This window comes from Pecten maximus, chromosome 11 (assembly GCF_902652985.1).
Source record: "Pecten maximus chromosome 11, xPecMax1.1, whole genome shotgun sequence".
NCBI lineage: Eukaryota > Metazoa > Mollusca > Bivalvia > Pectinida > Pectinidae > Pecten > Pecten maximus.
This window is the reverse complement of record NC_047025.1, coordinates 16,691,277-16,703,909: the sequence shown is the minus strand read 5'-3', so window position 1 is coordinate 16,703,909 and position 12,633 is coordinate 16,691,277. Positions and strand designations below refer to the sequence as shown.

General features: G+C 38.1%; 1 protein-coding gene across 1 annotated transcript in view; it reads left to right on the top strand.

Annotated features, from left to right (window-relative positions):
* Positions 1 to 1,591: 1,591 nt before the first annotated feature.
* LOC117337480 (protein-glutamine gamma-glutamyltransferase K-like) overlaps positions 1,592 to 12,633 on the top strand; it is a 39,425-nt gene continuing 28,383 nt past the window's right edge. Inside the window, 7 exon segments of the mRNA XM_033898479.1 lie at positions 1,592 to 1,705; positions 7,164 to 7,353; positions 7,772 to 7,990; positions 10,114 to 10,374; positions 10,618 to 10,736; positions 11,738 to 11,851; positions 12,185 to 12,359. Coding sequence (XP_033754370.1) covers positions 7,164 to 7,353; positions 7,772 to 7,990; positions 10,114 to 10,374; positions 10,618 to 10,736; positions 11,738 to 11,851; positions 12,185 to 12,359 — 1,078 coding nt within the window. The 5' untranslated portion in view covers positions 1,592 to 1,705.

Below are 12,633 nucleotides of genomic sequence, written 5' to 3'. Positions count from 1 at the left end.
TATATAATAATAATAATAATACATGTATAAAATAATAATTTAATTTTGTATGAAACGCGCATTTTCATTGGCTGAAATAATTTTATTATACCTCCATAACAAAATTTTTGACGTTGCGAAATGTAAGGTCATTTTTGATTGGCTAATGACGTTGCGTAATAATTTATCACAGAGTTCGCCAAAGAAAGTGAAATATCTTGGTGTGTATAAGACGAAATTAAATCATAAGAATTAACATTAATTATTTTTTCTGTTATACAGTCATAACATAAAAAAACTGGAGTGTACTCTCTTCATAAACCGCTTCGCGGTTTATTTAGAGTACATTCCAGTTTTTTCTGTTATGACTGTATAACAGAAAAAATAATTGATGTTAATCCTTAAATAATAACAATACATGTATATAATAATAATAACAATACATGTATACAGCATTCATATAACGCACAATCTAATTTACAAAATTGAGCTTCACGTTACATAATATGATAAATCATTTAATTTAAAGTGCTACACAATACAGGGAACATGTATACCGACTCGAGCAATTAGATGATAATGTATACAGGACGTTGGAAAGAGACTTAAAAACAGACGTTATAAACAAATAAGTTTCAACCTCCTTGAATTTGGCTAGGGTTTTCCACTTCCTGGTAACAGACGGTAAGCTGAAAGCTGAACGCAAACGATAAGCATGTACCTCAAATATGTGTATTGATCTGTAGTTACCTTAGTAACTGCATATATTAATATTTTGTGTATCTTTAATAATTGTATATATATATATTGATGCAGGGCCATATTGTAAATTATACTTCTCTAAATATGTAACCCTTGATAAAAAATATTTTTATCTATTATAATTATTATAATATGCAGTTTGTTGACAACATTATCGGCGTTTTAATCTGTATGCGCACCTGTCATCAATAACGATACATTTCTTATACGTGTCTACATGTGTGTGTATGTCCAATGAGAGAATTTGTTCGTGTGAGTCTCCTGGTGGTAGTTCGGTCCTGATACAGACTGGATATTGCTAACTCACTGTTCGATAATACGATAATGAATTCGATTAAATATATAATTATGATAAATTGTATAATCATGACAAATTGTCTAATTACGGTATTTCCCAGTATTTACTATACATGTATAGTACAGCAAATTGATATCCTAGTTATTCTTTGGAAATATTGCTATTATACATTGAATTATGTCTACATGTGTTTTATGTTTGCAGATATAAAATTGACAATTTAGACAGAGATCTAGATATAAGAATATTGAGGTTTTTTTTATCTTGGTTATAAGCATAGTGATATGATCAAAAGTAAAAGAGAATTAGAGTTTTCTAGTGTATTTACTTGGTTCACGAGATAAATGTAAACAACCGTGCTGTAAATACCTGTACCTGTTAATTAATTACCTGCCCATCATCCGTCGTTTAGAAGATGACCTGAAGTGGTCAAGCCTTTCCCCGTGGTAATCGCCCAGTGTCGGTATATTGCACATCCTTTGATCTTGTCATACCTGTGACAGGTGACACTCAGTACCATCCCACGATATAATGGACAGCTATACAAACTGCATTAAACGTTTTTTTCTCTGGATTTTCTTTAAACATCCCTGCAGTTTACCTGTGCACGCGTAATGTGTTTACCTTGTTTGTGTCAGGAAAAGGATTTCAAGGAGATCGAAAATTGTAAGTAATTGACTAAAGTGTTTGATTTAAATATTTAATGGCTATTAAGAGATATAATTACAGAGCGATCTTAATTAGCGACCCACTCCAAAGAACATCATTATCAATGTACTATGTTACAAATATTACAAGTATTGTATAGAGCGAGATGGAATTAATATTAACAATGATATAAGTATAATGATACCAGTTAAATGGTAACCAGAGTGATGACATATGTTATATTATCTAATACGGTGATAATAAGGATGAAGTGTTCGAATATCAGAAAGATGAAAACGAGCTACATTGATAAATGTGTTATAATACATTACCTAGCCTATTTTATCTCTATTACCTATCGTTAAACACTATTTAATCCTCTATTACCTAGAATTGATGACTATTTACTACTCTTAGCCTTGGTGACTGTTTTATACTCTATTACCTAGCCTTGATGACTGTTTACTACTCTTAGCCTTGATGACTGTTTTATACTCTATCACCTAGCCTTGATCACTGTTTTATGCTCTATTGCCGAGCCTTGATGACTGTTTTATACTCTATAACCTAGCCGTGATGACTGTTTTATACTCTATTACCTAGCCTTGATGACTGTTTTATACTCTATTACCTGGCCTTTATGACTGTTTTATACTCTATTACCGAGCATTGATGACTGTTTTATACTCTATTACCTAGCCTTGATGACTGTTTTATACTCTATTACCTGGCCTTGATGACAGTTTTATACTCTATTACCAAGCCTTGATGACTGTTTTATACTCTATTACCTAGCCTTGATGACTGTTTTATACTCTATTACCTGGCCTTGATAACTGTTTTATACTCTATTACCTGGCCTTGATGACTGTTTTATACTCTATTACCTAGCCTTGATGACTGTTTTATACTCTATTACCTAGCCTTGATGACTATTTTATACTCTATTACCGAGCCTTGATGACTGTTTTATACTCTATTACCGAGCCTTGATGACTGTTTTATACTCTATTACCTAGCCTTGATGACTGTTTTATACTCTATTACCAAGCCTTGATGACTGTTTTATACTCTATTACCGAGCCTTGATGACTATTTTATACTCTATTACCGAGCATTGATGACTGTTTATACTCTATTACCTAGCCTTGATCACTGTTTTATACTCTATTACCTAGCCTTGATCACTGTTTTATACTCTATTGCCTCGCCTTGATGACTGTTTTATACTCTATTACCCAGCTTTGATGACTGTTTTATACTCTATTACCGAGCCTTGATGACTATTTTATACTCTATTACCGAGCCTTGATGACTGTTTTATACTCTATTACCGAGCCTTGATGACTGTTTTATACTCTATTACCTAGCCTTGATGACTGTTTTATACTCTATTACCAAGCCTTGATGACTGTTTTATACTCTATTACCGAGCCTTGATGACTATTTTATACTCTATTACCGAGCATTGATGACTGTTTATACTCTATTACCTAGCCTTGATCACTGTTTTATACTCTATTACCTAGCCTTGATCACTGTTTTATACTCTATTGCCTCGCCTTGATGACTGTTTTATACTCTATTACCTAGCTTTGATAACTGTTTTATACTCTATTACCGAGCCTTGATGACTGTTTTATACTCTATTACCTAGCCTTAATGACTGTTTTATACTCTATTACCTAGCCTTGATGACTGTTTTATACTCTATTACCTAGCCTTGATGACTGTTTTATACTCTATTACCTAGCCTTGATGACTGTTTTATACTCTATTACCAAGCCTTGATGACTGTTTTATACTCTATTACCTAGCCTTGATGACTGTTTTAAGCTCTATTACCTAGCCTTGATGACTGTTTTATACTCTATTACCTAGCCTTGCTGTCTGTTTTATACTCTATTACCGAGCCTTGATGACTGTTTTATACTCTATTACCTAACCTTGATGATTGTTTTATACTCTATTACCTAGCCTTGAATCTTTAACCGAGCATAGCTAAACCCACCAGATCTTGTTTTCTGACTATATTATTTAGTTTTTAGATTTTATAACACTGACATCGTTACTAGTTTACTTCACCTGTTAATTGGAATTTTATCTCAGCTGCAGGTACGGTACATATATAGACATGTAGATTATGGGTGTGTTCATGTAATCCCAATGTCCTCCAGGAATAGGTCACATCACTTTATCTAAATACATGTAATTTAGCTTTTAACTATTTCCTCCGAAATTAAACTTCTCGTTTTTATAAGAATGTCACGAATAATCGATTCAACCGCTCAATGGTTTAGACAGTAACGAGGACATAATTTGAACTTAAACCAACAATTTGACAATTAGTTCTCGGAAAGATAAGTCATTTTGAAACAAAAGTGTTTTAAAGAGACTAGGAAGAATACATCATCCGCTATAGTTTACTTAAATTGTCTCAAAACAAACATGATTTGTAAAGTAATTAATGAAAAATAGGTTTCTTTTTATCATGTTGAGCGCATTGAATCAGCTGATTACGAGTCACGTGTAAAGTGTTTCGTACCACTGCCTAAGCGGAAGTTCTTCCAAAACATAATTTATCTTACAGATACTGTCAAGATCAGTAAGATGTCGGTAAACAGTAACACAATGTATCTAACAGTTACTGTCAAGATCGGTAATATGTCGGTTAACAGTAATACAATGTATCTAACAGTTACTGTCAAGATCGGTAAGATGTCGGTTAACAGTAATACAATGTATCTAACAGTTACTGTCAAGATCGGTAAGATGTCGGTTAACAGTAACACAATGTATCTAACAGTTACTGTCAAGATCGGTAAGATGTCGGTTAACAGTAATACAATGTATCTAACAGTTACTGTCAAGATCGGTAAGATGTCGGTTAACAGTAATACAATGTATCTAACAGAGTCTAGATCGGTAAGATGTCGGTTAACAGTAATACAATGTATCTAACAGTTAGAGTCAAGATCGGTAAGATGTCGGTTAACAGTAATACAATGTATCTGACAGTTAGTGTCTAGATCAGTAAGATGTCGGTTAACAGTAATACAATGTATCTAACAGTTAGATTCTAGATTGGTAAGATGTCGGTTAACAGAAATACAATGTATCTAACAGTTAGAGTCTAGATCGGTAAGATGTCGGTTAACAGTAATACAATGTATCTAACAGTTAGAGTCTAGATCGGTAAGATGTCGGTAAACAGTAATACAATGTATCTAACAGAGTCTAGATCAGTGAGATGTCGGTTAACAGTAATACAATGTTTATAACGCGGTTGCCTTCGAAAATTAAGCCATGAATCAGTCTCAACTGGATGGTATCAGACTCTCAACGAACGGTATACTGCAGATACATGAACACATATTTACATTTACGCTGTATGGTCACTATACATTGTAGAAACCTAGTAAACTCTGTTTCAGTTCATCGGACTATAAACCAAAATGAGTACGAATATGACCGTGAGATGAATGTAAACAAGCTATGCAAGTCGCAGCTTTTAATTCCCGTGAAATTACTATATCCTATCACATTTTGGACAAAATCAAATAAACTTGTTTGAAATTGAAAAATCAACAACAAAACAACAAACTAACTTAAATCACTCACTGTCTATCATGTAGAGTCCCTCCTGAGCGTGGGAATGTACAATACATGTACATCTGTATTTCGTTTCAGTAGGCCTATCGAGATCGTCTGAAATAACGCCATGTTAGGCGTTATAAACGAACAATAATAATGACAATTATTATTATACTTGAATTTAAAAACAGGTCACATGATCACCTATAAAAAAAATTGACCGCTGCCTTTTGAATTTTTTTTTTTACAAAAATAATGTAATTTACGGTTATTTTTAGAAATCTTCAGAAATGTTTAGAATGGTACTCGCTAGATTGCTGTTAATTCAAACAGTCAATAAGGCTTGAGGCCCAACATATATTTTAAAATTGCTGCCAAGGGTTTTTGTTTGTGTATGATTTCCGTTTTCTTACAATTAAATATGAAATTAACGACACACGGTATCAAATCTGATATTATATCTTAATTGTTTTAAGCCTGGACCGTGCTATCCGCAATCTTAATTTTGCTTCATTGAATATAGCACTTCTATGGAATAATAAGAAATTCATCCTAGCAGAATTACTAGAAAGCAGACCGTTTATTTTTTTTAACATCGATAAGTATTTATACGTATCAATTCAGTTTAAAATCTTAAATACTTCTGATAACGCTCCAACACGCGGAATCAGATATTGTGTATGTATATATTAGGAAAAGAGAAGAAAAAAAAAAATAAAGAGGGTGTAATTGATGACAATGACAATACACATGTATTTATATAGCTGCATACATATTCGTCATTTCAAAAGATAAAATACGAAACAGAACATGTATACATAGAGGTTACACCACGAGTGGTTGTTGGATATGGAATTTATTTCACACGAGTAAGTTATTTTTAAAAGTTACAAAAGACACGAGCTTTAGCGAGTTTTTTTTGCAACTTTTAAAAAATAACTTACGAGTGGGAAATAAATTCCATATCCAACAATTTCGAGTCGTGTGACCTGTTTCTACCACAATAATATCGGCTTGAATCAAAGGGAAACGTGGCCAAGTATAATTTCGCGTATGCAAATAAAGTGTACCGGTGACGTCCGGGACCCGGTGATGTAACGTCATTAGATTATTGATGACGTCAATAACAATTGCAGCTTGGGTCAAGGTTCACCGTGTTAGCCAATCGAAATGCGTACAGAGTTTATACCACGTGTGGTATAAACAGATTGTTAATCAACAGCTGTAATGATTAACTGATGGTCTGAGAGTTGAATAACACGGGGTATTGTGGTAGAAATAAGTTTAAACATATTTTTACTATACTGACATAAAAGTGACAAGGGCATTAGGTACATTATAAATTATAAAACACCCTCTCCCGACATACAATAGACAATAGCCATTTACACTACACATCTTAGATATAAAATAGTTTACCAGACTTGATGTTATGATTTCATGTCTGAAAATCTCGCTTTGGGTAATTATTACACGTGTACCGGTTTTACTGAGAAACTGTCTAATTTCCTAATTCCTGTGATGACAGTCATTGCATGTTTTGATATGAGGCATTGCATGTTTGGTGGCGACAGTTTTTGAAGCAAAATGAAAAATTAAGGCTGCCAGTTTGAGGCGTAATATTTAATTTAGTTTAAAACTACGGGCGTTATGAATCAAATTTGCAGCGAAATGGCGTGGGGTGAAACAGTTTTGGAGTGGAATGTCTCAGTAATTCAAATAATTACTGGCATGTTTGTTATCTGCTGCTTCAGCATTCTTGCTTTATCGCTTAATAAAGTCAATCCATCAGAAATAAAGATTTTACTATCGATGAATCCATTTATATTATAGCAAATCAAGTGTATAACGTCAATATTAAACTTATTAACATGATCAACAGATGCCAACATACTACACTTCCGATACCTTGCCTGCCAGTTTCTCGTCACGGTCGAGAAGAAGCTTACATAACAGAGCGCATGACTTGCATAGACGCTTGATGAACGCTGGTAGACGGCGCAGGCGCAAATCTGAAGACCAAACTGCCCGGATGATTGTAGAAAATGTAGGAAATCTGGACATCGACGAAGGTAAAGAACAAAACAGAAAAGATGTGCAAGTGCCATCCACTTTTAATAAGACAGGGAGGTGTCGTAACGAATTTAATAATTGGCATTACAATATTTCACTGGGACTAATTTATGAAAAAAGACTGATCATCCGGGCAGTTTCCCACCACATATACAAAATGTATCCTAAATGTAGACATGCAAGTTTTCTGGTAGCCAATGTCACCAGTATTTTTAGCCATTATAAACACATAATCATAACCCTATATACATTACTGTGACAACCGCTATACCCGGCATTCATTGTATTTGTTCACGCAGAGTATATATATTCTATTTTCTCCTAATAAAATGTAGTCCTCGGCTGTGAGTGGAAACCATCCTTGTCCAATTACAGGTTACGATGCACCGGCTGATGGTTAACCATCTATTCTTACAGATGATTACGATGACGACGGACATTTCGATATAGAGAGTCACGTGGAATCTGTAGATCTGCTCCCACTTGAGAATGCGCTCGCGCACCACACGGAGAAGTATGATGCATTGCGAGAGGGCCATCTAGTAGTAAGGAGGGGACAACCCTTTTCCATCCTTGTGAGGTTTACCGGAAAATTCAGCGCCAGGAATCAGTCGGTCAGGATTGTTTTTAAGACTGGTAAGTGTGTGCCCGACTAGGCAATAATTGTTCGTCGTACTGATTCTTTATGATACACGGTAATAGACATGACAGACGAGTCGTCTACTGACGGGCACTTCTGTGACGATGTCATGACAGACGAGTCGTCTACTGACGGGCTTCTGTGACGATGTCATGACAGAGGAGTCGTCTGCTGACGGGTACTTCTGTGACGATGTCATGACAGAGGAGTCGTCTACTGACGGGCACTTCTGTGACGATGTCATGACAGACGAGTCGTCTACTGACGGGTGCTTCTGTGACGATGTCATGACAGAGGAGTCGTCTACTGACGGGCACTTCTGTGACGATGTCATGACAGAGGAGTCGTCTACTGACGGGCACTTCTGTGACGATGTCATGACAGACGAGTCGTCTACTGACGGGCACTTCTGTGACGATGTCATGACAGAGGAGTCGTCTACTGACGGGCACTTCTGTGACGATGTCATGACAGACGAGTCGTCTACTGACGGGCACTTCTGTGACAATGTCATGACAGACGGGTCGTCTACTGACGGGCACTTCTGTGACGATGTCATGACAGACGAGTTGTCTACTGACGGGCTTCTGTGACGATGTCATGACAGAGGAGTCGTCTGCTGACGGGTGCTTCTGTGACGATGTCAGGACAGAGGAGTCGTCTACTGACGGACACTTCTGTGACGATGTCATGACAGACGAGTCGTCTACTGACGGGCTTCTGTGGCGATGTCATGACAGAGGAGTCGTCTGCTGACGGGTGCTTCTGTGACGATGTCAGGACAGAGGAGTCGTCTACTGACGGACACTTCTGTGACGATGTCATGACAGACGAGTCGTCTACTGACGGGTACTTCTGTGACGATGTCATGACAGAGGAGTCGTCTACTGACGGGCACTTCTGTGACGATGTCATGACAGACGAGTCGTCTACTGACGGGTACTTCTGTGACGATGTCATGACAGACGAGTCGTCTACTGACGGGCACTTCTGTGACGATGTCATGACAGACGAGTCGTCTACTGACGGGTACTTCTGTGACGATGTCATGACAGACGAGTCGTCTGCTGACGGGTACTTCTGTGACGTTGTCATGACAGAGGAGTCGTCTACTGACGGGCTTCTGTGACGATGTCATGACAGAGGAGTCGTCTGCTGACGGGTACTTCTGTGACGATGTCATGACAGACGAGTCGTCTACTGACGGGCACTTCTGTGACGATGCCATGACAGAGGAGTCGTCTACTGACGGGCAATTCTGTGACGATGTCATGACAGAGGAGTCATCTACTGACGGGCACTTCTGTGACGATGTCATGATAGACGAGTCGTCTACTGACGGGTACTTCTGTGACGATGTCATGACAGACGAGTCGTCTGCTGACAGGTACTTCTGTGACGATGTCATGACAGAGGAGTCGTCTGCTGACGGGTACTTCTGTGACGATGTCATGACAGACGAGTCGTCTACTGACGGGTACTTCTGTGACGATGTCATGACAGAGGAGTCGTCTACTGACGGGTACTTCTGTGACGATGTCATGACAGAGGAGTCGTCTACTGACGGGTACTTCTGTTACGATGTCATGACAGACGAGTCGTCTACTGACGGGTACTTCTGTGACGATGTCATGACAGAGGAGTCGTCTACTGACGGGTACTTCTGTGACGATGTCATGACAGAGGAGTCGTCTACTGACGGATACTCTGTGACGATGTCATGACAGAGGAGTCGTCTGCTGACGGGTACTTCTGTGACGATGTCATGACAGAGGAGTCGTCTACTGACGGGTACTTCTGTGACGATGTCATGTCAGAGGATTCGTCTACTGACGGGCACTTCTGTGACGATGTCATGACAGAGGAGTCGTCTGCTGACGGGTACTTCTGTGACGATGTCACAGCACAGGAGTCATCTACTGACGGGTACTTCTGTGACGATGTCATGAGAGAGGAGTCGTCGTGCAACTCTGTATTGCAATCAGAAGCGATTCACAGGAAGGCTTCACAGATATGCATAGTCGTTGTAGGTTGAATGTTATGTCAAGTCTAAGGTTACAGAGAATGGTTGTTGAAGAATAATGTCATCAGTACTGTATACTGTATGCTGTGTTAACAGGTCCGACTCCTCGGCCTGGAAAGGGCAGCCATGTCCAATGTGTCCTCTCATCGAAATCCAGCCAGCAGGACTGGACAGCGGTCATTGCCAGTAGACACGGACCAAATGCCCTGAAGGTGTCCGTGTTTCCTCCTGCGAACTGTATTGTTGGATCATGGCGGATTGTTCTGGAAAGTATAGTGGAGAGAGGCGGTCGTCCAAAGGCGTATAAATACATCCATCCAAAACCTGTCCACATTCTCTTTAATCCCTGGTGTAAAGGTAACATAGACTTAAACAAGTGATGACTGACACGACGGTATCACGGTTATTTAATTTTCTATTTCGACATAAAATACCTTGTATAACGAGACAACCTGATCATATTTCAGCACAAAATATTAATCAATTTGTGATACAACATTCTTGATTGTTAAATAATAATTTTGAGATATTGTAAGGAATTGAGAAGTCATGGTCCTTCTCATTAATAACAGTTTCATTGATTTTATTTTCTGTCGCTAGACGATGCTGTTTATCTCAATGACCCCAGCCTCCTAAACGAATATATCCTCAACGACAGTGGCGCCATATTCCACGGGAATTACAAACAGATTGGCGCCAAACCCTGGCTTTACGGACAGGTAAGCGCAACATACACGGTACACCCGAGCCTAGAAATTTCTTTATAAATCGTATAATTTCTCCAGTGTTTTCTTATCAAGACATCTACTGAAATGTTGCTACCCTCGAATCATTATCGGAATCTATAGCTAGTGTACAGTATGACTTTTGTATAGTATCATTGTAGAAATGCCTTTTTAAGAAATAAGTAAAGATATATGATAAAGTCGGATGGTATACAAATACTGAAAGGAAAAAGAAACACAATTAAAAGTTGTCGGTGTACTATGGGAAATATAGATATGTTAAAAGATGTAATAATATTATAATTTAAAGGTAGGAAACCATTCTGCCGTCTGTAAATATTTCATCCATGTACGTTTAGTACCCTCGTCATATTTCCCTCTCAATATCAATAGCGTTCGGGCCCATCAGTATAGTGTGTATGTCTCCCCCCCCCCCCCCCCCCCCCCCCCCCCCCCCCCCCCCCCCCCACCCCCCCACCCCCTCCTTGAGCTACAGTGGTTGTACATACTCTTTTGTACATTGAATTGATCAGGGTATTGACCATCCTCATTGGTATACGTTCCCATTCCTCATCCAGCGCCAACGTCAACTGAACAACGTTGATTGGAGGGTTCGGCCTACGTTTTATCCCACTTCCAACTCATTCCGTACATGTTCTATCGACGAGATGTCAATATCAACCTGGATTGGATGAGGGTCCCTAATGTATATGGATGAAATTTTCTATCTTTCAATGACACCATTATTACATTCTATAACATCGTTTTATTTACCGTAAACAGGGCAATCTCTAATTGCTATTCTTCTTCCTTTCAGTACTTAAAGGTGTTATTCACTTCTGTCTGATGTGTAGTTGTTTAAAGTATGTATCGATATATCGCCTTTTTATATTTCTATCGACATATCGGCAATATGTATACAAATGTGTGTAGAAATAAATCAGTGATTCAAAGTCTCCGTTCTGAAATGCATTGTTTTTTGGTTTGGTTTCTAGTTCGAAGATGGCATTTTGGAGGCGTCCATGTATTGTATACAGAAAGGGTTTAACTCGAATTTCTGTCAGTCGATGGGGGACCCGGTGAGAACTTCACGGATCATATCAAAAATTGTAAGTTGTTAGAATAATGTATATGTCAGTGTATTACGCTATACATACCTTCAATTACTTTTCATACTTTACTGTATTTGCAAAATAGTTTCATTTCTTTATGAAAGTCAATCCATGTAATTTAAGCTCTATAACGCTGTCGCTACTCTAGGTGCCGGGATGAAGGATCTGAATATGTACCGGCCATGACATAACAACAAATCAGACACTGGTCTTGTAGAAGAAGTATTGTTTATTTAAAAGAAATAACCAAGGACAGTTTGCATATATAAGTTCTTTTGTAATAAAAACGATTCGTATGCTAATCCAGATTTCCACTTTCTGAACTTGAAGGTGAACTCGTCTGATGACGGAGGTGTGCTGGTTGGCAACTGGAGTGAGGATTACACTGGAGGGAAATCCCCAATGTCATGGAGCGGAAGTGTCGCCATATTGAGACAGTACATGAAAACGAAACTTCCGGTTAAATTTGGCCAGTGTTTCGTATTTTCTGGGATAGTAACAACAAGTAAGTTATCTAATATTCTTTGTCATTTTCTGCTATTCTGAATAATAAATAAAATATTCTGCTCCACTGAAGTCATTTCCATTGCCGACTTCCCTTGTATTTCGATTTCTTGATTCATAGAAGAGCTTCGTATTGGAGGCAATTTCGTCCCCGGTTTCCAAACTTGGTTATAAAAATAAGTTGGGTAAATAATTAGGTTCGTTCAAACATTGAAGCATTAGTTTGCCTCCACCGTGGAAGCAGTTGTCTCGTTTATACACTGCAGTATAGCGTA